Genomic DNA, 26,016 nt, shown 5'->3' with positions numbered 1-26,016 from the left:
AATAAAACAAGACAATTGTACATTTTAACCCCTTAATGACGCCTTTTCACAGCGGTCATTACGAGGCTTTATTATAGGCCGTCGCCTTTTCACGACAGCCTAATCAACAACCTGCATCGATGTCCCGTGCAGGCTGGATCCGGGACTCGGCTGTCTAATGACAGCCGGGCTCCTGCTCCAACAGTAGCGATCGAAGTTTACTTCGATTGCGGCCGTTTAACCCCTCAAATGCCACGGTCATTAGCGACCGCTGCATTTGAGTTGTTTACAGAGGGAGGAAGCTCTCTCTGTCACCCATCGGCGGCCCGCAAATTCAATTGCGGGCATCTGATGGGGTGCCATGGCAGCCGGGGGCTTAACAAATCCCCCAGGTCTGCCCTGGCTATATACCTATTAGGACGTGCCAGATGCAGGATATCTGTCAGTTTTATACTGACAGGCAATAATGCTTTGGTATACAAAGTATACGAAAGCATTATATCTGCGATCTAAAGATCGCAAAGTGAAGTCCCCTAGTGGGACTGAAAATATAAAATGTGAAATAATAATTAATAAAAAGGTACACAATAAAAAAAATGGTTTTATTTAGTAAAAGTGTAAAAATAAATAAATAAAAATAAAATAAAAACGACACATATATGGTATCCCCGCAATCGTAATGACCCAAAAACTAAAGTTAGCATATTATTTAAACTGCAAGGTGAACGCCGTAAAAAAAACAAACAACAAAAACAACATCAAAATTGATATTTTTAATATCCTCCACCTAAAAAAATGAATAATAAAGGTTAATCAATAAGTCCCATGTTTCCCAAAATGGTAGAAATGAAGTCCTGCAAAAAACAAGCCATCCTATGGCGCTATTGACAGAAAAATAAAAAAGTTATGGCTTCTGGAAAGCAGCGATGCAAAATAAATAATAATAATATTATTTTAGTTCAAAAGTGTTTTTATCCTGCAAAACTAGTAAAACATAAAGAAACCGTACCGATCCATTGAATAAAAGTAGCCAAAAATGTACTCTGCAGAGTAAATGGCGTAAATGTAAAATGCATAGAACAATGGATAAATTGCTGTTTTTTTATATCCCCCCAAAAAAAGTTAATAAAAGTTAATAAAAAAAACTCTATATACGCCAAAACGGTGCCACTGAAAAATACAACTCATCCCGCAAAAAACAAGTCCTCATATAGCCATGTCCACGTGAAAATAAAAAAGTTATAGCTCTTGAATGTGACGATGGAAAAACTAAAAAAAATTGCATGGTCATTAGGACCCAGATTGCATGGAGGGGCAAAGGGTTAAAACCATAGTTTGTTTACTTTTTATGAGATTCAGGCTTTATAGGCCAAGGTATACAATAAATAACTGGTATGTAAATACACGACATGCACTCCAATGCTTGTTTTTTCACTAGTAAATTACTTACGAATCCGTGCACCACATTGGGGGCAAGTAATGCCTCTCTGCAGAATAGTACTGTGCTACGTGTATTGTACTGCTATCTACCTGTAACTCATGTACTGTACTGCTCTCCACCTGTGCTGTCTTGCTATCTCCCTGTACTATATGTACTGTACAGCTATCTACATGTGCTCCCTGTGCTGTCTTGCTATCTATATGTACTATTTGTACTGTACAGCTATCTACCTGTGCTGTCTTGCTATCTACCTGTACTATATGTACTGTACAGCTATCTACCTGTGCTGCCTGTGCTGTCTTGCTATCTACCTGTACTATATGTACTGAATAGCTATCGACCTGTGCTACCTGTGCTGTCTTGCTATCTACCGGTACTATATGTACTGTACAGCCTTCTACCTATGCTACCTGTGCTGTCTTGCTATCTACCTGTACTATATGTACTGTACAACAATCTATCTGTGCTGCCTGTGCTGTCTTGCTATCTACCTGTGCTTTATGTACTGTACAGCTATGTACCTGTGCTGCCTGTGCTGTCTTGCTATCTACCTGTACTATATGTACTGTACAGCTATCTACATGTGCTACCTGTGCTGTCTTGCTATCTACATGTACTATATGTACTGTATAGCTATCTACCTGTGCTGTCTTGCTATCTACATGTCCTATATGTACTGTACAGCCATCTACCTATGCTGTCTTGCTATCTACCTGTACTATATGTACTGTACAGCTATCTACCTGTGCTGCCTGTGCTGTCTTGCTATCTACCGGTACTATATGTACTGAACAGCCATCTACCTATGCTACCTGTGCTGTCTTGCTATCTACCTGTACTATATGTACTGTACAACTATCTACCTGTGCTGCCTGCACTGTCTTGCTATCTACCTGTGCTTTATGTACTGTACAGCTATCTACCTGTGCTGCCTCTGGTATCTTGCTATCTACCTGTGCTTTATGTACTGTACTGCTCTCTTCATTTACTACATGTACTGTTCTGTTCTCTACCTGTACTACATGTAATGTATTACTATCTACCTAGACTATATGTATTGTAATACTATCTACATATGTATAGGACTACTCGATCTGCACTACATAATCTGTACTACTTTCTACCTGTATAGCATGTACTGTACTAGTATCTACCTGCACTACATGTACTGTACTGTTCTCTACCTTTACTCTATGTACTGTACTGCTCCCTATCTGTACTACATGTACTATACTGCTCTCTACCTGTACTCTATGTACTGTACTGCTCTCTACCTGTACTTCATGAACTGTAAGACTTTATACCTGTACTAAATGTACTGTACTGCTATCTACCTGTATTACATGTACTATACTGCTCTCTACCTGTATTACATGTGCTGCACTGCTCTCTACCTGTATTACATGTACTGTACTGCTCTCTACCTGTATTACATGTACTGTATTGCTCTCTACCTGTACTACATGTACTGTACTGCTCTCTACCTTTACTCTATTTACTGTACTGTTCTCTACCTGTACCTTATGTACTGTATGACTTTCTACCTGTACTACGTGTATTTTATTGCTATCTACCTTTAATACATAAACGTTACTGCTCTCTACCTGTACTACTTGAACTTTATTGTTCTCTACCTGTACTACATGTACTGAACTGCTATCTACCTGTATAACATATACTATACTGTTCTCTAGCTGTAGTTTAAGTACTGTACAGTTTTCTAAGTGTAATATGAGTATGGTTCTGGTCTATACCTGTACAACTTGTATTTCAGATATATTTATAGTTCTCATATTTAAAGATATGAGAAAAAGACTTTGCTCTATGGATGAATTCTTCAAGAAGAGGAAAATATTATTTAAAGGGGTTATCCAGACAACATAAACAGACTCTAAAACAGTTCTTCACTACATATAAATACTTTGCTCAATATACTTGCTTTTGCATGTTTGTATGATAACGCCATTCGCTACAGAAGTCACATAATTCGTTTATCCTGTGACTTACTGTCTCTTGATTATGTGCCGATACCGCTACACGTGACCTTGAAGTTCTTCCTATTTACTGTACTGTTCTCTACCTGTACTTTATTTACTGTACCACTTTCTACCTGTACTACATGTATTGTATTGCTATTACCTTTAATACATAAACTTTACAGCTATCTACGTGTACTACTTGAACTTTATTGTTCTCTACCTGTACTACATGTACTGAACTGCTATCTACCTGTATAACATATACAATACTGTTCTCTACCTGTACTTTATGTACTGTACAGTTTTCTACGTGTAATATGTGTATGGTACTGGTCTATACCTGTGCAACTTGTATTTCATTGCTATCTACCTGTACTACATGAACTTTACTGCTATCTACCTGTACTACGTATACTGCACTATTTTCTACCTGCTCTATATGTACTATAAGGATTTCACCCTGTACTATATGTATGGTACTGGTCTTTATCTGTACAACATGCACTGTAATTCTATCTACCTGTACTACATGTACTGTACTGCTCTCCACCTGTGCTATCTGTCCTGTACTGCTACTTACCTGTACTACAGATGTAGTCAAGTTTATATTGACTCTAATAACTTGCTTCAGTGTGATATCACACAACAAAAGCCATTGAAAAGTCATTTAAAAATTAGTTTGTTTCCTGACAATGTATTAAATGTGTTAAAATTCAATATAAAGATGGCTACACCTGTACATGTACTCTACCTCTCTCTACCTGCACTACATGCACTATAATGGTATCTACCTGTATAACATGTACTGTACTGCTCTTTATCTGTGCTACATGTACTGTACTGCTCTCTACCTGTACTACATGTACTATACTACTCTCTACCTGTACAACATGTACTGTACAGCTCTCTACCTGTACTACATGTACTGTACTGCTCTCTACCTGTACTACATGTACTATACTGGTCTCTACCTGTACTACATGTACTATACTGCTCTCTACCTGTACTACATGTGCTTTACTGCTCCCTGCCTGTACTACATGTACTGTACTGCTCTCTGCCTGTACTACATGTACTGTACTGCTCACTACCTGTACTACATGTGTTTTACTGCTCTCCATCTGTACTGCATGTACTGTACTGCTCTCTACCTGTACTACATCTACTATACTGGTCTCTACCTGTACTACATGTACTATACTGCTCTCTACCTGTACTACATGTGCTATACTGATCTCTACCTGTACGACATGTATTGTACTGCTCTCTACCTGTACTACATGTGCTGTACTGCTCTCTACCTGTACTACATGTACTATACTGCTCTCTACCTGTACTACATGTGCTTTACTGCTCCCTACCTGTACTACATGTGTTTTACTGCTCTCCATCTGTACTACATGTACTGTACTGCTCTCTACCTGTACTACATGTACTATACTGCTCTCTACCTGTACTGCATCTACTATACTGGTCTCTATCTGAACTACATGTACTGTACTGCTCTCTACCTGTACTACATGTACTGTACTGCTCTCTACCTGTACTACATCTACTATACTGCTCTCTACCTGTAATACATGTACTGTACTTCTCTCTACCTGTACTACATCTACTATACTGCTCTCTACCTGTACAACATGTGTTTTACTGCTCTCTACCTGTACTACATGTACTGTACTGCTCTCTACCTGTACTACATGTACTGTACTGCTCTCTACCTGTACTACATGTACTGTACTTCTCTCTACCTGTACTACATCTACTATACTGCTCTCTACCTGTACAACATGTGTTTTACTGCTCTCTACCTGTACTACATCTACTATACTGCTCTCTACCTATTTTATATGTACTGTACTGCTCCCTACCTGTACTACATGTACTGTACTGCTCTCCACCTGTACTACATGTACTGTACTGCTCTCTACCTGTGCTACATGTACTGTACTGCTCTCTACCTGTACTACATGTACTGTACTGCTCTCTACCTGTACTACATGTACTGTACTGCTCTCTACATGTACTACATGTGCTATACTGCTCTTTACTTGTACTACATTTACCGTACTGCTGTCTACCTAAGCTACATATACTGTACTGCTCTCTACCTGTACTACATGTACTGTACTGCTCTCTACCTGTACTACATGTACTGTACTGCTCTCTACCTGTTCTACATGTGCTATACTGCTCTCTACCTATACTAAATGTACTGTACTGCTCTCTGCCTGAACTACATGTTTTTTACTGCTCTCTACCTGTACTACATCTACTATACTGCACTCTACCTATACTACATATACTGTACTGCTCTCTACCTATACTACATGTACTGTACTGCTCTCTACCTGTACTACATGTACTTTACTGCTCTCTACCACTACTACATGTATTTTACTGCTCTCTACCTGTACTATATCTACTATACTGCTCTCTATCTGTACTATATGTACTGTACTGCTATCTGCCTGTATTACATGTACTTTACTGATCTCTACCTGTACTACATGTACTGTACTGCTGTCTTCTTGTACTAAATGTACTGTACTGCTCTCTATCTGTACTATATGTGCTGTACTGCTGTCTACTCGTATTACATGTACTGTACTGCTCTCAACTTTTTTCTAACTTTATTGTACTGGTCTAGTTCTATGTAGTGAAAGGCACAGATTAGCCTTTAGAGTAGCATCATCTACCCACAGAAGTATTTGGTTTGTTTGTGTGGTTTTAATTTTTTATATATATTTACAGATATGAGAAAAATACTTTGCTCTAAGGATGAATTCTTCAAGAAGACGAACAATATTATTTAAAGGAGTTATCCAGACAACATAAACAGATTCTAATAAAAGTTCTTCACTACATATAAATACTTTTCTCAATATACTTGCTTTTGCATATTTGTATGACAATGCCAGTCGCTACAGTGGTCATGTGATCCGTTTATCCTGTAACTTTCTGATTCTTGATTATGCACCGACACCGCTACAGTTGACCTTGAAGTTCTTCCTACTTCACTCAGTGTCGCCACATCATTCAACATGTGATCGCAAGGGCCTGGTGCTGATGACATTAATTTACTAACTTAGTCCCTACATTAATATAGCATTGCGCCTGCGCATGGCCTATTTGATTAGTAGAGGAAGCAAAGTGGAAAACTGATATGGGAAACTGTAGGCGGCCTAGGGGCGGAATAATACTGGAGGACGGGCACAGGGATTTGGAGGGCGGCGATATCTGTGCAGAGGGGACAGCAAAGCATCATAAAAAATGTATGAAAACATCGCATGAACAGCGTGCTGTCCCGCCTAGTACCAGGAAGTCTTACAGCGTATAAGCAGCGATATGGATCTAATGGTAGGAACTAGTGGTAGGAACATTTAGATTTAGTTTTTACACTGGAAATATTTTAATTACAGTGTCGGTCACTGTTCTAGGTGTTGGGTGGAGTTTTTTGATTTTTTTTTACCTGCTGTCAGATAACCCCTTTAATTTAATGGTCGTTTTGGTTAATTTTCTATATATAGGCATTTGTTATTTTATATTAATGTAGCTTGTTTATTATTTATTCTATATGGGCATGTTGGTATGTAGTGGCTTGCGCAAGCAAAAAGTAAATGGTCTTTACAATAACGGGAAGGTAAGTAAGGGCTAGCATTCTGTTGGTGTAATCCATGACCACCACTCCAGATATGTATGATAACTGTGCTTAACCTCTTATCCTGGTATAAAGAAAGGAAGCGTTGAAAGCATTAAGCAGAACTTTGAGTTGGATATCATTTAGATTTTTTTGCTATGGGGCCCTCTTTCCGCTTTTTAGACTGGCCTTGGGGAATCCTCTGTGCCTGAAAAAAATTTCTCATTCTAATTTGAGTATACTAATTTTATTTGTTACAGTAGGAATTTTATAACTGATACTTATAAATTAATCTACATATAAATAAATGGCGGAATATTGCCAGCTATGTCAAGTTATAATAGCTGCTGTCCCATAGATCAAAATAAAATTGCCTTATATTTATAAAAATAAATAAATATATATACTAGTCCTTCTTAATGAATTAGAATGTCATCAAAAAGTTAATTTCAGTAATTCAATTCATAAAGTGAAACTCAAATATTATATAAATTCATTACATACAGAGTGATCTATTTCCAGCATTTTTTTTCTTGTAATGTTGATGATTATAGCTAACAGTTAATGAAAACCCCAAATTTAGTCTCTCAGAAAATTAGAATATTGGGTAAAATTTGAAGACTGTAGACTCATGGTGTCACACTCTAATCAGCTAATCAACATACAACACCTGCAAAGGTTTCCTAAGCCTTTAAATGGTCCAACAGTCTGGTTCAGTAGGCTATACAATCATGGGGAAGACTGCTGACTTGACAGTTGTCCAGAAGACAGTCATTGACACCCTCCATAAGGAGGGTAAGCCACAAAAGGACATTGCTAAAGAAGCTGGCTGTTCACAGAGTGCTGTATCCAAGCATATTAATGGAAAGTTGAGAGGAAGGAAAAGGTGTGGTAGAAAAAGGTGCACAAGCAACAGGGATAACTGCAGCCTTGACAGGATTGTCAAGAAAAGGTCACTCAAGAATCTGGGGGAAATTCACAACGAGTGTACTGCGGCTGGAGTCAGTGCTTCAAGAGCCACACACAGAGACTTATCTAGGACGTGGGCTACAACTGTCGCATTCCTTGAGACAACGTCAGAAGCGTCTTACCTGGGCTAAGGAGAAATAGGACTGGTCTGTTGCTCAGTGGTCCAAAGTTCTGTTTTCAGATGAAAGTAAATTTTGCATTTCATTTGGAAATCAAGGTCCCAGAGTCTGGTGGAAGAGTGGAGAGGCACTCAATCCAAGTTGCTTGCGGTCCAGTGTGAATTATCCACAGTCAGTGATGGTTTGGGGAGCCATGTCAACTGCGGGTGTTAGTCCAACTTGTTATATCGAGTCCAGAGTCAACGCAGCTGCCTACCAGGAAATTTTAGAGCACTTCATGCTTCCCTCTGCTGACAAGCTTTATAGAGATGCTGATTTCATTTTCCAGCAGGACTTGGCTCCTGCCCACACTCCCAAAAGTACCAATACCAGGTTTAATAACCACAGTATCACTGCACTTGATTGGCCAGTAAACACGCCTGACCTAAACCCCATAGAGAATCTGTAGTGTATTATCAAGAGAAAGATGAGACACCAGTGACCCAACAATGCAGACGAGCTGAAGGCCGCTATCAAAGCAACCTGGGCTTCCATAACACCTCAGCAGTGCCACAGGCTGATCGCCTCCATGCCACGCCGCATTGATGCAGTAATTCATGTAAAAGGAGTCCCGACCAAGCATTGAGTGCATATACTGTACATACTTATCAGTAGAACAACATTTTGGTATTAAAAATCATTTTTGGAATTGGGCTTATTTAATATTCTAAATTTCTGAGATACTAAATTTTCGGTTTTTATTAACTGTTAGCCATAAACATCAACATTAAAAGAAAATAATGCTTGAATATCTTTGAATTGTATTACTGAAATAAATTAACTTTTGGATGATATTCTAATTTATTGGGTGCAAATAAATACTGCCAGGTTATGAGCGCATGGATGCAAGATAAAAAAAAATAAAGACGCAGCACTCCAGATTGTGAATAAAACACACCACTTTATTTATACACAATCTGGAGTGCTGCCCATATTTTCTTTGTTGTTTTAAAGTGCATTATTCAACTATAGAAGCAAAATAAATACTGGAAATTAAATTTGCAAACAGAAATTTGAAGTTGAAGATATAATTTCTACAGTACCTGCATTGTTTGTGCAGATGTTCATTTCAGCAAACTGCTTGGCGTACATACTAAAATCAGAAACTCCATTCACAGATACCACCCGGATGGTGTAATTCATATGAGGCAACAGGTTGACCAATGTGACTGTCCGTTCCACTAATCCAATCTGTTGAGGGACATAACCAATGCTGCTTCCACAAGGCTCACACTGCTGAAAGGCAATAGAGCAACGGTCACAGAAGACATTGTAGGTCAGATCACCCCTGCCTCCCGTATCCAGCGGCGCATTCCATTCTAAGACCAGTGTTGTTTGTTTCATGATATAAATCAGGTCTTTTGGTGCAGAAGGGGGTCCTAGAAGAAGAAATAGGCAAATTAGGCCTGTGCCTACAGAAAAACATATATGAAAGATGTGTTCATTCTAATTTCAAGATTATTTATTTAAATTCACTAACTGAACATTTTATTATAAACTAGTCAATAGATATGTATTTGGTGTAGTATTTAGTTTAATATAACAGATAATTGATTGCATTTTCAGTATCATTTCCCTTTCCCTATGACAACATCAATTTTCAACCTACACCCTCTTATTTCCCATTCTCATAATATTTTTTCCCAATTATATCTAAATGGATGTGAATAATGAATAAAAACATAGATTATGTCAACATGTAAGTCTCTGTCTATAGTTAAAATAAAGAAATTGTTTTTTCATTCCATAAGGACCATATTAAATAAGATTATTGCTAAACCACCTTACAAAACAACATTTTAAGATTACGCTAAAGTGTTATTCGAGTGATTTCCTTTACAAACATTCAGCTAATAACATGCAAGGCAGTAGGAAACTGCATAAGGGCTAATGCACACGACCGTTGCTTTCGTTAGTGTCCTATCCGTTTTTTTGCAGATAGAATACTATACTATTCATTTCTGATGGGCCATGCACACATCCATTTTTTTGCGGATCCTTGTGTCCGTTCCACAAATTACAAAACAGCTACTATTCTTGTCTGTATTTGCGGTCCGTCTCACGCATTCTAGTGTTTGGGTCCACAAAAAAACAAACAGCACTCGACAGCCACTAGGATCCGTGTTTTGCGGTCCGCAAAGTGGAAACGGTTGTGTGCATGATGCCTCACTGTGTTTACTCCTGGATAGGAAAATTACATTTGCACATCACAACCAGGATCCTTTTAACACATAGATGAGCCCAGAGCAAAAATTCATGAGTGTGCTCCCCATTTCATGCATTCGTTTTTCATACTATCCAACATTTAAGAAAAAGGTAAAGTCCGCTACCAACTGTCTAAGTGGAAGCTATAAGTGGTGTGCCTCAGATGCCCCCGTACAGTTTCACAGATGCCCCACAGTGTGAATCTGTAGTTGGACACCCCCAAATGAATGACTTCTTATATGCAAGTGAGGCCAGAAGCAGGCACAAAAAGGAAATGAGCCAGAATAGGAGAGATGGCAGGCAAACACTGATGCTGATTACCAGTCACCCAAGTTACATGCAGGGCCGGACTGGCCATCTGGCAGTTCTGGCAAATGCCAGATAAACTGGTATACAGTGGGTTGGTTGACTGCCACCCACAGTTTTTTTTAAAGAGGTTTCACAGAAAATAATAAATTATCACCAATTTGTTTATCGCCAGGGGCCCCACCGCTGTAACCCCCACCAATCATGAGAATGAGGGTCCTGAACTCCCAGATCCTCCTTATTGCTCGACCGCAGTGAGGTGGACATTAAATGGAGCTGTGGTCAAGCTTGCGCACTGGCACTCCATTCATTGTCTATGGGAATGACGGAAACAGCCGAGTACAGCGCTCGGCTCTTTCCGTCATTCTCATAGTCAGTAAATGGAGCGGCGGGCACATGCTCGACTGCCGCACCATTCAAGCTCCTCATTGTGGGGGTCAGTGAGGAGAATCTGGGGGTTTAAAAACACTTGTTCTCATGATGGGTGGGGGACCCAGTAATGGAGCCGCCAGTGATCATACAATGATCACCTATCCTGTGGATAAGTGATAATTTATGATTTGGGGAAAACCATTTTAATTATAGCTGCGGACTGAGTGTCTTATCAAGCTTATGTGTAAGCGGCCACTTATTCTCAGAGACATACCAAGGGGAAGAAGTGAGATGTAGTTTGCTGCCTCTATTTAATCGAGCAGCAATCAAGTAACAAAGAGGAAGCAGTGCTTCCTTTTCCCAGAAGGGAAGAGTCTGCGCATCATTCCAGCATTAGTCACTCCACTGTTTGGTCCATGCGGGTGGAGTCGCATCGGTGGATTTTTCAGACATCTTTGATATGAGCCTGTAAGCAGCCACTGGACCTGGAATACAGCAGCTTCTCAACAGTGCCACTCTCTTTATCCCTGTCTACAGTAAACTAACACCCCCAGTAGCTGCAGAGAAGTTAAGTTCTGTTCTCACCTGCGTCAGAGCCTCTGTCGCAGTTTCCGTCAGATTTGACGGGAAAAATAGTGCAACACGTTGCACCACGCTCTAGCCTGATAAACCCAATTGGAAGTTAATGTCCTAGGTTTCAGTGGCGTGTGTGTGGCATGTGTTCTGTGTATGAGTGGCTCATGTGCAGCCAGGTAATTCATGTGCCAGTGTGGCATTGTGGCATTATTCATATGTACAGTATATATTTCATGGACAGTAGGTGGGCCTCTGTGCTTTAAAATGCCAGGGCTGGTTTTAAGTCCCAGTCCGGCCTGGTTACATGTAATTAGTATTTCAAAACTTACAGGCTATGGGCATTTGATAAATTTTTTTACTGTTATTAAAGTAGCCCTAGTGACAATCAATGTCACATATTTATATGTTCAGCACCATAACAGCACAACATGTAGAAATAACACACTAAGATAAGGTATGATATCAGATAAAACATGCCAACTGAACATCTTTCGTGATAAATCTGTATGTCATACACCGGGGTATGAATACGGTTCTATGTGGAACTACAATGTTTGCAAAATATGAAGGGTCGGTCTATTGTGTGAGGACAATATGCAATTACACACTGCTGTACCCCGGCAATATGCTGGTTGAACTGCTGTTTTTAGAGGGCATCATGACATAAAACTAGAGAGATGTTTAGCAGTGGACCATTATTCTTTTATTCCCAATGTAATAGTAATTATCCTCCCATAGACAATATCATAATAACTCACTTGTACAAGTCGTGGAAGGGGAATCCAAAGGGGATCGATAGAAGTTTTTCTCACAAGTACAGACGGTGGATGACTCTTGATTAGTGTAACTATGCTGAGGACAAGGAACACAGGTCTGGAGACGGCTGGACATCTTGTAAAACCCAGGAGGACAACCTGTTGTGACAGAGAAAAACATAGACAAATGCAATGAAATTGCTTTCAAATAAATTACTTTATCAGAAGATTATCATGTACATATATAGGCCCGCAATTATCAATGTATTTGCGCTATTTTTTTGGTGCATTATATATCAAAATAGTGTCTAATCTGCTATTTATTAACAGTTTGCAACTAGAATTTACAGACATTTGAACCATGGATGTCAGTTATTAAAACTGTAATGAAAAGTAGACCTGGCTAACTGCTTGACCAGGATTTAGACACATTTATAAAATATGACTTTTATAAAAAAAAATGGCTAAAAGATTGTGAATGTGAAATGAAGGTGCATATACACTCCACGCAGTCCCTGGCATAGAAAAAGTGCTGTCCTTTTAGCCAGTGTGAAAGTTTATGGCAGTGATGTACATTGTGACAGATTTATCTAAGGGGGCATATGCGATCAGAAATGTGTCACAACACGTCAATAAAGTAGTCAAGCTTAAACTTAGACATTGACTAAAATGACGCCACTTTTGATAAATGTGTGCCATTGTGTTTCCATTCCTCACCATTTTCAAGATCTCCATGGATTGGAACATTCTTATATACATTTTAAGACTGAAGATAGATGTTAATTTTTCACACAGCTGTAGGTTGTTACAATGTATTAGTGTAGGCAAGTGCTATCAACCTTGAGTCCAATGTTTAGCTTACAGAGGATTGCCTAGACTGACATATTGTAATAAACTCTTATCCCATTAGCTTTGTGAACATAGGACTAGGCTTGTATATTTTTCAGCCTCTCAAAATAAAGAAATATTTCATTTATTAATATGAAAAAAAGGACCTTGGAAATGGTGAGGAATAGCAAACACAAAGGGGGAATTTAACAAATTTTGTACAACGGTTTCTTGGCGTGGAAAACTTGCAAGCGGCTCAAATTTTGCAAAAAGTTGCAGAATGCGGCGGAACCACTTACTATAATTTATGTCAGAAATTATAGTGGAGATCTAGCTGCCGTAGATTTCACTCAGTGGAGCATAGACAGTCAAGGATGCAAAGCCTATGAGAACCTTGATGTGAATACTGTAGGCTTGCATAGAGAGACTAAATTCCAGTCCACACGGTAGACGCTGTAGGATTTAACTAGTTAAAGAGCGGGTCACTACTTTTTACATATAACCTACTTTATAAATGGAGGGAAAGAAAAACGATTTTCCCGGAGTGCCGCTTTAAAGGCATGTTTTAGCCAGCTATTCTTTCCACCCAAAAAAATAAATCGGGTGGATAGGTTTAATGGCTTTCTCTAAAATTAACCTTGATGGATGCTTATACCTGAGAATTGAAAAGTAGATTATGAAATTCTGGTCATATTGCACTGAGACCAATGCTTTTCAACTTTTTTCTTGATATGTTTTGCGAATTTTGCAGGTATGAGGATAACAACCACTTCACTCATAGTTGCCAACAGAGTTTATTTAACCCCTTCCCAACAACCGCTGTATATAAACTGTGGAGGTCTGGTAGGAGAGTATGGAGCGGACTCACAGACTGAGAGCGCTCCATACATCGAGTAGGTCAATTGTATGTAACAGCCGACACTTCAGTGTAATGAGCAGGGTCCCACTCATTTAACCCCTTAGATGCCGTGGTCAAGACGGACTGTGGCATCTAAGCCGTTAGATATAGGGGGGGCAACCACTGTGACATTGCATTGTCGTCGTCCCCTGATTGCGGGGTGCTGATGGTTTGCATGGCAGTCTGAGGGCCTAAAGCTCTGCCTCCTACAGTATCACGAAACATTAATATTGAAGTATATCATGCAAGCGATCCAACGATCGCTGGTTCAAGTCCCCTAGGGGGGCTAATAAAAAAAGTTAAACACAGTTTAACTTACAATATAACATTATTTAACCCACACGGTAAACGCCGTAAGAAAAAAATACGTCAGAATCGCAGTTTTTTGGTCACCTCATCGCCCACATAAAATGAAATAAAAAGTGATCAAAAAGTCTCATGTAACCTGAAATGGTCCCAATATAAAATACAGCTCACCTTTCAAAAACTAATCCCGCATGCCACACAATTGACAGAAAAATAAAAACGTTTTGGCTCTCAGGATATTGCGTCACTAAACAAATTTTATTTTTAACAATCAGTTTTTTCCTTGTAAAAATATTAAAACATAAAAAAATGCATAAATTAGGTATCACCGTAATTGCATTGACCCGCAGAATGAAGTTAACATGTAATTTGTACTGCACGGTGAATGCCGTAAAAACGAAACCCCACAAAAAATGGTTGGAATCTGTGTTTTTCCCATTCCACCCCACAAATTAATTTTATCCAGATTCCCAGTATATTATATGGTATAATAAATGATGCCATGAAAAAGTACAACCCCCCCCCCCCCCAGAAAAAACATGCCCCCATATGGATTTATATATGGAAAAATAAAAAGCTGTGGATTTTGGAAAGTGAAGAGGAAAAAAACGAAAGTGAAAAAATGGCTGTGGTCAAATTTATTTAAAAACTTGTGTCTGAGGGGTTTCTTAGGGGCACTCTCCCCCTTGTACAGTGCCACAATCAGGTTTGATCATGTACTGCAGAAATTAACTGCATGGATAAGAGTTAGCTGTGGCAGGAGTGAGGCTATGTACACTTCCGCTGGTAGTTGTGTGGGTAGAGTGCCTGTGTAATCATCTTGTCATAATAGTACGTCAAGGTGCCCAGACTACCCCAAGCCCCTCAGCTACTATTACATTCTTGTGTGAGAAGAAGTTTTCATAACAGATAATAAATACATGTAAATATAATAAATAATATATCACTTATTGAAGGCTTAGTAATGTCCTTACTCAGTAATATTCAGAAGTACTTAGATAATGAGTAGCTATTTTTTACCTACAGTAGAAATAATTACATATAATACATAGTCACCATTTTGCTGTAAAAAAAAACAAAGAACCTGCAGCTTTTAGTATCTGGATTCATTGCAAAAAGTTAACTAATATATACTACTATCACATTCAACCAAGGACGGTGTGTGAATACTGCTTATACTCCAAAAGCTCTTTTCTTCAGGTATAGCAAGAATAATGGTTGTGCTTTACAGCAAAAAGAGTGCAAACAAATCATGAATTACTGAGACATGCAACAGGTACTCAATAAACAACCAGCCATATTTCTCAGGTTAAAGGCAATCTTCATGTTACTGTTGTAAAATGTTATATTTATTTCTGCACTTCTGTTAGGGTGCCCACTTTTACTGTAATGGACATATATACAGAACATGTACATCCACTGGGAACATATTTGCCAGCTAAGCAGACATTTTTTTGTTTGTGAGAAGGGCATTTCCACAAAGATGTCTACTTTCATCTATTACAAGAACAAGAAATGAGACATGAAAGATTCACTTTACGTAGCATCCAAAAAGAAGTTACTTCTATGGTACAACAGTTTGACTGTATCTTAAAGCATCATGAGCAAGGTCAGGGTGACACACAAGAAGGCCTTTGCTGTACTTTAAGGCGAAGGGTTTTTTTTAGAAAATGAATTTCCTTTTTGTTGTACTGTGTGTCACAAACTACTCATCCAATCTCCCAAGCACCTGAGTATGTAATGAGTCAAGTGGAAAAGTCATTAGGCTTCTTTATGCTTCTACAACTATGTCAAGGTAAGAAAACAAGAGTGGCATTTCAAATTCAGTAAAGAACAAAAGTTTTTCCAGATTTCTATATCCTTTACAAATTCTTTGAATATTACAAAAGTATGATGATATTGTAAAACTTGTTTGGAAACATAAATAACATAACGTTTTCTTTATTCTAATTCTAACCCAGTGTGATTTTTGCCCGTCTGCTTCCTTAATCATGGTCAAGAAATTTACTTGTTGGATTGTGGCAGTTTACACATTGTTTGACGGAGAGCCAACACACAATATCCCTGAAGAGAAAGATCTGTATAGTAAGACTAATAATTGAAGAACAAGTCAATTATGGAAATGCAACCCACAAACAATAATCAGTATTCTGCAGAGAGGTTAAATTCACTAATGAAATCTACTCTGAATCTCTAGTTTGGCCTTGCTATGAGTACAATTTCATTAGACATCTATTGAGATGAAATAGAGTTAGCAAGATATTTGAAGGGTAAGAATTTCAGATAAGAGAAAATACACCTGGTATAGTAATTGGAAGGAAGTCCTCCTATTAACACAAAATAGAATCTACGAAACCAGGAGCATCTCAAACCATACACAGCCCTCGTTTATCATTAGAGCAAAAATTGAGAATTCTCAACGAGGATTTAAGTTGAACCCATATTGAGATGTTTTTTCAAATACATTTTTAAAACCAAAATTGATTTGCTGAAAAGGGTCAAATGGGTAATAATAACTATAAACTATTTATATAGCACCAACATATTCTGCAGTGCTTTGAAATTGGGGAAGTAACAAACAAGTAAAATGACAAATTATAAAAATTAACTAACAAATGATGAGACAAAATGAGACAGAAGTCATTGCCTATAAGAGCTTATCTTAATGGAATAGGAAAATGGACACATTAAGTGCAAAGTGCTAATTTTGTCCACGGACCAACTCTTTGTGTTGGCAAGCGGTATATAAATAAAACTGCAGCCAGGCAGTATTTAAGCCAACATGGATATAAAGTGCAGAGTAGGCAATTAGTGAAGATGATTAGAGGTAGCCAGGAGGTGACTACCATATCAGAAATGAGAAATAATGAAGGGGTAATAATAAATGACCTGGAAAGAGTTATATAGGAATGTGAAAACTTTTATCAAAACCTATATACACTGTGTTCCAAATTATTATGCAAATGTTATTTTTCGCTGATTTTCCTAAATAGTCGATGCAATGACAGTCAGTATAATCTTCAAGCAATCAACCGTTGGAGTATAATGCAAATTTTATTGAACAAATCTCCTAATGATAACAGATTTTTTTTAGAAGTAAAAAACTCAAAATGTACTGGTTCAAATTATTATGCACAACAGAGATCAAAACATTTTAAAGGTTGTAAAGAGAACTAAAATGGTAATTTGTTGAATTTGCAGCATGAGGAGGTCATATTTACAGAAATCAAAAGCTCTTTCAATCAAAAAAACTTAACAGGCCAAGTTACATGTTAACATAGGACCCTTTCTTTGATATCACCTTCAGAATTCTTCCATCCATTGAATTTGTGAGTATTTGGACAGTTTCTGCTTGAATATCTTTGCAGGATGTCAGAATAGCCTCCCAGAGCTTCTGTTTTGATGTGAACTGCCTCCCACCCTCATAGATATTTTGCTTGAGGATGCTCCAAAGGTTCTCAATAGGGTTGAGGTTAGGGGAATATAGTTACATAGTTACATAGTTAGTACGGCTGAAAAAAGACACATGTCCATCAAGTTCAACCAAGGGACGGGAAAAGGGAAGGAAAAATTTCTACACATAGGAGCTAATATTTTTTTGTTCTAGGAAATTATCTAACCCTTTTTTAAAGCCATCTACTGTCCCTGCTGTGACCAGCTCCTGCGGTAGACTATTCCATAGATTTACAGTTCTCACAGTAAAGAAGCCTTGTCGCCTCTGCAGCTTGCCCCCTTGTTTTTTGAGGGGGTTTTACAAGGAACAGGATTTCACCATATTTTTTGTATGTGCCATTAATATATTTATATAAGTTAATCATGTCCCCCCTTAGTCGTCTTTTTTCAAGGCTAAATAGGTTTAATTCTTTCAATCTTTCCTCATAAATTAAATTCTCCATGCCCCTAATTAGCTTCGTTGCTCTTCTTTGTATTTTTTCCAACTCCAGGGCATCCTTTCTATGAACTGGAGCCCAGAACTGAACTGCATATTCTAGATGAGGCCTCACTAATGCTTTGTAAAGTGGTAATATTACATCCCTGTCCCGTGAGTCCATGCCTCTTTTAATACACGACAATATCCTGCTGGCCTTTGAAGCAGCTGATTGACACTGCATGCTGTTATTGAGTTTATGATTTACAAGTACACCCAGATCCTTCTCAACAAGTGAATCCGCCAGTGTAGCTCCCCCTAGGACATATGATGCATGCAGGTTGTTGGTACCCAGATGCATAACTTTACATTTATCTACATTAAACTTCATCTGCCAAGTGGACGCCCAAACACTTAGTTTGTTTAAATCTGCCTGCAATTCATGAACATCTTCCATAGACTGAACTATATTACATAGCTTGGTGTCATCTGCAAAAATAGAAATAGTGCTATTAATCCCATCTTCTATATCATTAATAAATAAGTTGAATAATAGTGGTCCCAGCACTGAAACCTGGGGTACACCACTTATAACTGGGGACCATTCAGAGTAGGAATCATTGACCACAACTCTCTGGATACGGTCCTTGAGCCAATTCTCAATCCTCAATCCAATTACAAACTATATTTTCTAAACCTATAGTCCTTAATTTACCCATTAGGCGTCTATGGGGGACAGTGTCAAATGCCTTTGCAAAGTCCAAAAACACTAAATCCACAGCGGCCCCTCTGTCTAGACTTCTGCTCACCTCTTCATAAAAACAGATTAGGGTAGTTTGACAACTTCTGTCCTTAGTAAAACCTTGCTGGCTGTCACTTATAATGCTATTTATTGTCACATAATCCTGTATATAGTCCCTCAATAGCCCCTCAAACATTTTCCCCACGATGGATGTTAAGCTTACTGGTCTATAATTACCCGTGGAAGACCTAGAGCCCTTTTTGAAAATAGGCACCACATTTGCGCTGCGCCAGTCCCTTGGCACTATACCAGTCACTAGAGATTCTCTGAATATTATGAAAAGGGGGACAGAAATAACTGAACTAAGCTCTTTAAGAATTCTAGGGTGTAACCCATCTGGTCCCGGGGCCTTGTGCACATTTATTTTATTTAATTTAGCTTGGACCATATCTACATTCATCCAATTCAGTATATCAACTGATATATTGACAGCACTGGCACCGGCTACATCAGCTGCTCTTTCTTCTGTTGTATATACAGAGCTAAAGAACCCATTTAGTAACTCTGCCTTCTCTTGATCCCCTGTGATCAACTCCCCATTACCATTATCTAGGGGTCCTACATGTTCAGACCTTGGCTTTTTAGCATTTATATACTTGAAGAATTTTTTGGGATTTGTTTTACTATCCTTGGCCACCTGCCTTTCATTTTGTATTTTTGCTAATTTTATTACATTTTTACAGATTTTATTAAGCTCTTTATATTTTACAAAGGCTGCAGCTGTACCCTCAGATTTGTATTTTCTAAATGCCCTTTTTTTGTCGTGTATTGCCCCTTTCACAGAAGGTGTAAGCCATGTGTGTTTTAATTTGAGTCGTTTATACTTGTTACCTATAGGAATAAATTTTGCACTATAATAACTCAAAGTAGATGTGAAAATCTCCCATTTATCATTTGTTCCATTATTTGACATTAGTTCTTCCCAGTCTATATCCTGAATTGCAGCCCTCATCCTGGGGAAATTGGCTTTCTTAAAATTAAATGTTTTTGCCCTCCCAGCCTGCGTTTGTTTTTTACAGTATAGGTAAAATGTAACTATATTATGATCACTGTTACCGAGGTTTTCACGAACATTGACATTCCCAACAAGACCTGCATTATTACAAATGACCAGATCCAACAGAGCTTCACCTCTAGTCGGGTCTTCCACAAACTGGCCCATAAAATTTTCCTGCAACAGGTTGAGGAAATGTCTCCCCTTTGCAGTTGAAGCCGAACCATGACACCAATTAATATCCCGGAAATTAAAATCTCCCATTATCACTACAGTACCCGCCTGTGCAGCCCGCTCCATCTGTTTATATAGCTGAACTTCCATCCCCTCAGTTATATTGGGGGGTCTATAGATTACACCAAAAGTAATTTTTTCAGTGTTTACCTCCCTTTCTAGTTCCACCCACAAGGTTTCAACCTCCTCACAGTATTCACCCACTATTGTCTCTTTCACACTCGCCTTCATATCATTTCTCACATACAGACATACACCACCGCCTTTCCTATTTGTCCTGTCTTTCCGAAAAAGTGTAAAACCCTGTAGATTTACAGCCCAGTCATGTTTCAGCAACACCAACTATATCTATATTTTCTTCCAGTATCAAGGCCTCCAGCTCCCCCATTTTGCTTGCTAGACTTCTGGCATTTGTGAACATACACTTTAACTTGCCTGTCAGTTTTTCACTTTTATTATCAGAAATGTGATTTGACATTAATTGGGCCTTTTTATTTACACTGATGTTTTGTAACGAAAGGATCTCCTTATCTTGTTGTCTAGTCCTCTCCCCACATTCTGTTTCTCCCCCCACCAATATAGTCTGACCCCTCTCTAACCTGGCTACCCCACCATGAGTTTCTCTCCTTTGATGCCCATAGCAGCCAATGACACAGAGGTATTCTTTGCAGCATGAGATGGTGCATTGTCATGCATGAAGATAATTTTGCTACGGAAGGCACGGTTCTTCTTTTTGTACCACGGAAGAAAGTGGTCAGTCATAAACTCTACGTACATTGTAGAGGTCATTTTCACACCGTCAGGGACCCTAAAGGGGCCTACCAGCTCTCTCCCCATGATTCCAGCCCAAAACATGACTCAGCCACCTCCTTGCTGACGTCGCAGCCTTGCTGGGGCATGGTGGCCATTCACCAACCATCCACTACTCCATCCATCTGGACCATCCAGGGTTGCACGGCACTCATCAGTGAACAACACGGTTTGAAAATTAGTCTTCATGTATTTCTGAGCCCACTGCAACCGTTTCTGCTTGTGAGCATTGTTTAGGGGTGGCCGAAAAATAGCTTTATGCACACTTGCAAACCTCTGGAGGATCCTACACCTTGAAGTTTGCGGGACTCCAGAGGCACCACCCGCTTCAAATACCTGTTTGCTGCTTTGAAATGGCATTTTAGCAGCTGCTCTCCTAATCCTATTAATTTGTCTGGCAGAAACCTTCCTCATTATGCCTTTATCCGAACGAACCCGTCTGTGCTCTGAATCGGCCACAAATCTATTCACAGTACGATGATCACGCTTAAGTTTTCTTGAAATATCCAATGTTTTCATACTTTGTCTAAGGTATTGCACTTTTTCACGCTTTTCGGCAGCAGAGAGATCCTTTTTCTTTCCCATATTGCTTGAAACCTGTGGCCTGCTTAATAATGTGGAACGTCCTTCTTAAGTAGTTTTCCTTTGATTGGGCACACCTGGCAAACTAATTATCCCAGGTGTCTGAGATTGATTACAATGATCCAAACAGCCCTAAGACACAATACCATCCATGAGTTTAATTGAAAAACAAATAATAAAATGTTTATGACACTTAAATCCAATGTGCATAATAATTTGGAACACGGTGTATGTGCACTGTTATCCAAGGGAAATAGAGAAATTTCTGGAAAAAAAAAATTCTAAGGTTAAATGAGCAACAAGAACATTCTTAAAGAGGCTCTGTCACCAGATTCTCAAATCCCTATCTCCTATTGCATGTGATCGGCGCTGCAATGTAGATAACAGTAACGTTTTTTTTTGTTTTTTTTTAAAACGTTCATTTTTGGCCAAGTTATGAGCTATTTTATATATATGCAAATGAGCTTTGAAATGGACAATTGGGCGTTTTTTTTTTGTTATGTCCAACTGGGCGTGTATTGTGTTTTTAACTGGGCGTGTTTACGTGTATGACGCTGACCAATCAATGACCAGTCAGCGTCATACACTCATCTCCATTGATTTACACAGCAGCGATGTGCAGCCGCATACACAGAGATTAACGTTAATCGAGTGTCCTGATAATGAATACACATGAAATCCAGCCTGGTCGTCATGTGTATTCAGAATCCTGACACTTCTGACTCTTTTCTGTGAGATTCCCGCAAGCCACGCATAATCTCACGAGATTACGGAGGTAAACGAGATTTTGTTTCCCTTGCTGGAAATCTCAAAGAAAAGAGTCAGAAGTGTCAGGATTCTGAATACACATGACGTCCAGGCTGGATTTCATGTGTATTCATTATCAGGACACTTGATTAGCGTTAATCTCTGTGTATGTGGCTGCACATCGCTGCTGTGTAAATCAATGGAGATGAGTGTATGACTCTGACTGGTCATTGATTGGTCAGGGTCATACACGTAAACACGCCCAGTTAAAAACACAATACACGCCCAGGACATAACGAAAAAAAAAACGCCCAATTGTCCATTTCAAACCTCATTTGCATATATATAAAATAGCTCATAACTTGGCCAAAAATGAACGTTTTAAAAAAAAAAAACAAAAAAACGTTACTGTTATCTACATTGCAGCGCCGATCACATGCAATAGGAGATAGGGATTTGAGAATCTGGTGACAGAGCCTCTTTAAAGAGAACCTGTCATCTGCCCGAAAAACTTCAGTTGACATCTCAGTTAGATTGCAGATGCCTCATAGATTCAGCTGCTTTTTATTTTTTTCTTCTAGCCCCCTCTTTGGTGAGATATTGGTGTTGTTAGTTTTGGTATCCAATACGCAAGTAAGACCTTTGACGTCAAGTGGGCGGGTACCCCATGTCACTTAGTAAGAGGTAACTTCCCACTTGACTGTCAAAGGCCTCATTTGCATATCGGACACCAGAATTAACGGCCCCGATATCTCAGGAACAGTGGGCTCAAGAAGAAAAAAAAATAGCATCAGAAGCGGCAGTTTTTTAATAAAAAAATATTATATCCTTGGCAGAAGTAAAAGAAGTAATTAAAGGTGCCCTAGGACATACATCTTCTGGCCCACACGTGTTAAAATGTCATGTATACAGGAAATATGCAGCTATACTGCTAACAATTTTTGCAAAGGTTTTTATTTATTTTCTTTTCTTATGAATAAAGTAAATAACAACAAATAACTAGACCAGTGTCCCAGTACAAAAGCCAGAGACACAAGAAGGACAGTATCTCTGGCTTTCGTACAGTACTCCAAAACAGTTAAGTTAAGAAACAGTGTGACAAAGTTCACAATTCCAGTATTAATGCAGCTTGGTAAAAGTTTTGGTATCTGTCTCACACATATTCTTGATTCGAGAGCCTAAATAGGACCAGTTGAATTTAGAATCCTATAGGGCAATCTTGCCGCTTTATCTGGATTTGCCAGGATTTTGCCTGCAAGATTAATGGGGTCATATAGGGGATTTACACGGGCAGATTTTTTTCTGTGTTTAGCACTTTTTTAACGAGTGCCCATTGCCAATACGGCTTGTTGATTGGCACAAATTTTTTGGCCGCATAAAAGTTGCGATCAGCCGATGAAGGAGTGTTGATGTTCGCCCAATCATTGACCCTTATAAAAGGGCCTTAATAAATAAAAATCAGTGTGGGTTTATCTACAATAGATCCACAGCATTATATGATTAGGTTGTCTGAAAATCTTCAAGTGGGCAAGGGAGGGGAATCCTAAATCCTGTCTTTAGATGCTGTAAAACCATTTGACAGAGATTTGGGGAATGATTCGTACAGTTGATTAAGATCTTGTACAAAGAACCCCTCAATAGGGTTTGTGTGATTGGAAAGTGTAGTAATGGGATTAAATTAGAAAGGACAGGGAGGTCCGCTTTCTATCTCATCTTTTGCCTTAGTAATAGAACCTTTAGGAACATGGTAAATATTCAGAGTTGTGCCATATGTCACTCGTCTGATATAAAGGGCTTCATGCTGGGAGAAAGGGAGGAAAGTATCTCTCTCTGCTGATGACACTTTTTTTTGCTTCTTGATGACCCTGGTCCCTCCCTGCAGGCTGTATTGGCTTTATTTGATAGGGTTGCCTCTTTCTCTGGGTTCTAAGTCAATTGGTCCAAATCACTAGTTCTGGAGGTAGACGGAACAGTGAAATGTATGGGGGTTCCTTCCCCCTTGCAGTAGGCTAAAGTTTGGCTAGCCTTGATAGCTAACCCACATACTAGTCATTAATTATTAGTGGTCCTCTCTAACTTAGCCATTGCTCTCCTTGCTAGTGGCTACATTTGTGTCTCTTGATCCTCTCAAACCTTTATTGGGGTTTTGTTATGGACTGTAACTCTTTCAAATACCTTTTTTGTGTATTGAAAAGCGATGTTTCAAATTGATTTGTTGTTTGTTACATCTACTGTAAAGGATCTGCCAGGCACAGCTTCGGGGTTAACGCCCATAGATAATCAGTCTGCACCTGCTTCTATGTCTGTGAGACTGACTCCATCTTCCACCACTCAGGGTGGCAGGCTTAGGAGTGGGAGAACCTATCACAGCCTGGCCAGACGGAGCTAGCTCCCGCCCTCTGTCTATTTATACCTGCCTTTCCTGTTCCTCCTTTGCTTGTGATTCTTCTCTGTTGGTTTCCTGGCCGTGCTGCAGCTTCTTGTACTACTTATCCTCTGCTTGTGATTGACCTTGGCTTTTCTGACCACTCTTCTGCTCTGCGTTTTTGTACCTCGCTCATCTCCTGATGCTACCTTGGTAGTCCCCCTCACCTCACCTCTTGAACCCCACCTCAAGTTGCCCGACCGGTTCTCAGGGGACCGGAAGACTTTTCTCTCCTTTCGGGAGAGTTGTAGGCTCTATTTTCGCTTAAAGCCCCACTCCTCAGGTTCTGAGAGCCAGCGGGTGGGTATAATTATGTCCCGGCTCCAGGAAGGGCCCCAAGAATGGGCCTTCTCCTTGGCTCCTGACGCCCCTGAACTTGCTTTTTTGTTTATTAATGGATCTTGTGTACTCTCAAGTACACGAGATCCATTAATAAACAAAAAAGCAACAATATACACAGTTATATTATGACAAAGTAGATGTAATGACGGGGGTGGGGAAACAGACAAGTGAGCCCTAATCTACCCGCCACTCAGTCCCTGCCTACTTGCAACGACCCGCCCTAGGCGACGGGGTAGTACCCCTTATCCATGCGGACTGTATTGTACATACCTTTATGTCTCTGATGGCTTAATACAATTTACCGTTAAAAAAAAATACAAAATTCAGAGTTGAAAGAAAACTGTAGGACATGGAGAGTGTCAGTGGTGGAATGTGTGAGAATAATTTAAAGGGAATAGTCCTTTAAATACCTAAGGATAAATGCTTCAAGACAGTAATATATATAAAAAATTTTACCAGAATAAAAATATGGTTAAAGCTGCAATTAGCTAAGGTAGAAAGATTTAGTTTGGTTAAAATGATGCTGTATGTTCTTTTGAATAGCCCTGTTTGGGTGGGAGAAAGGACATTTAAGAGCTTCGAGGGTCTGACTAATGAGTTAGTGTCGAGGGGGACGATAGCCATAATAAAAACCACATTTTGGTATATGCCGCAGTCTTAGGGAGGCCTATCCCTTCCAGCAACTGAACTGTAATATATGGCACAATTACAAGGCAATTACAGTTTATTTTTAATTGGAAGAAGTTTGAGTTTATGGAATATATAGAAGGGAAGTATATTGACATTATAGAGGTCCTAGA

The 26,016-nt window shown here is 39.1% G+C and overlaps 1 protein-coding gene across 1 annotated transcript in view; it reads right to left on the bottom strand.

Moving 5' to 3' along the window:
• EPHA10 (EPH receptor A10) overlaps positions 1–26,016 on the bottom strand; it is a 615,889-nt gene that overhangs the window by 288,909 nt on the left and 300,964 nt on the right. The window contains exons 4-5 of the mRNA XM_075853250.1: positions 12,384–12,539; positions 9,210–9,545 (exon numbers count right to left, since the gene is read on the bottom strand). Coding sequence (XP_075709365.1) covers positions 9,210–9,545; positions 12,384–12,539 — 492 coding nt within the window. The remainder of the gene's footprint in view (positions 1–9,209; positions 9,546–12,383; positions 12,540–26,016) is intronic.

The sequence above is a fragment of the Rhinoderma darwinii genome, chromosome 2 (assembly GCF_050947455.1).
Source record: "Rhinoderma darwinii isolate aRhiDar2 chromosome 2, aRhiDar2.hap1, whole genome shotgun sequence".
Classification (NCBI taxonomy): Eukaryota; Metazoa; Chordata; class Amphibia; order Anura; family Rhinodermatidae; genus Rhinoderma; species Rhinoderma darwinii.
This window is presented reverse-complemented; position numbering and strand designations above follow the sequence as displayed.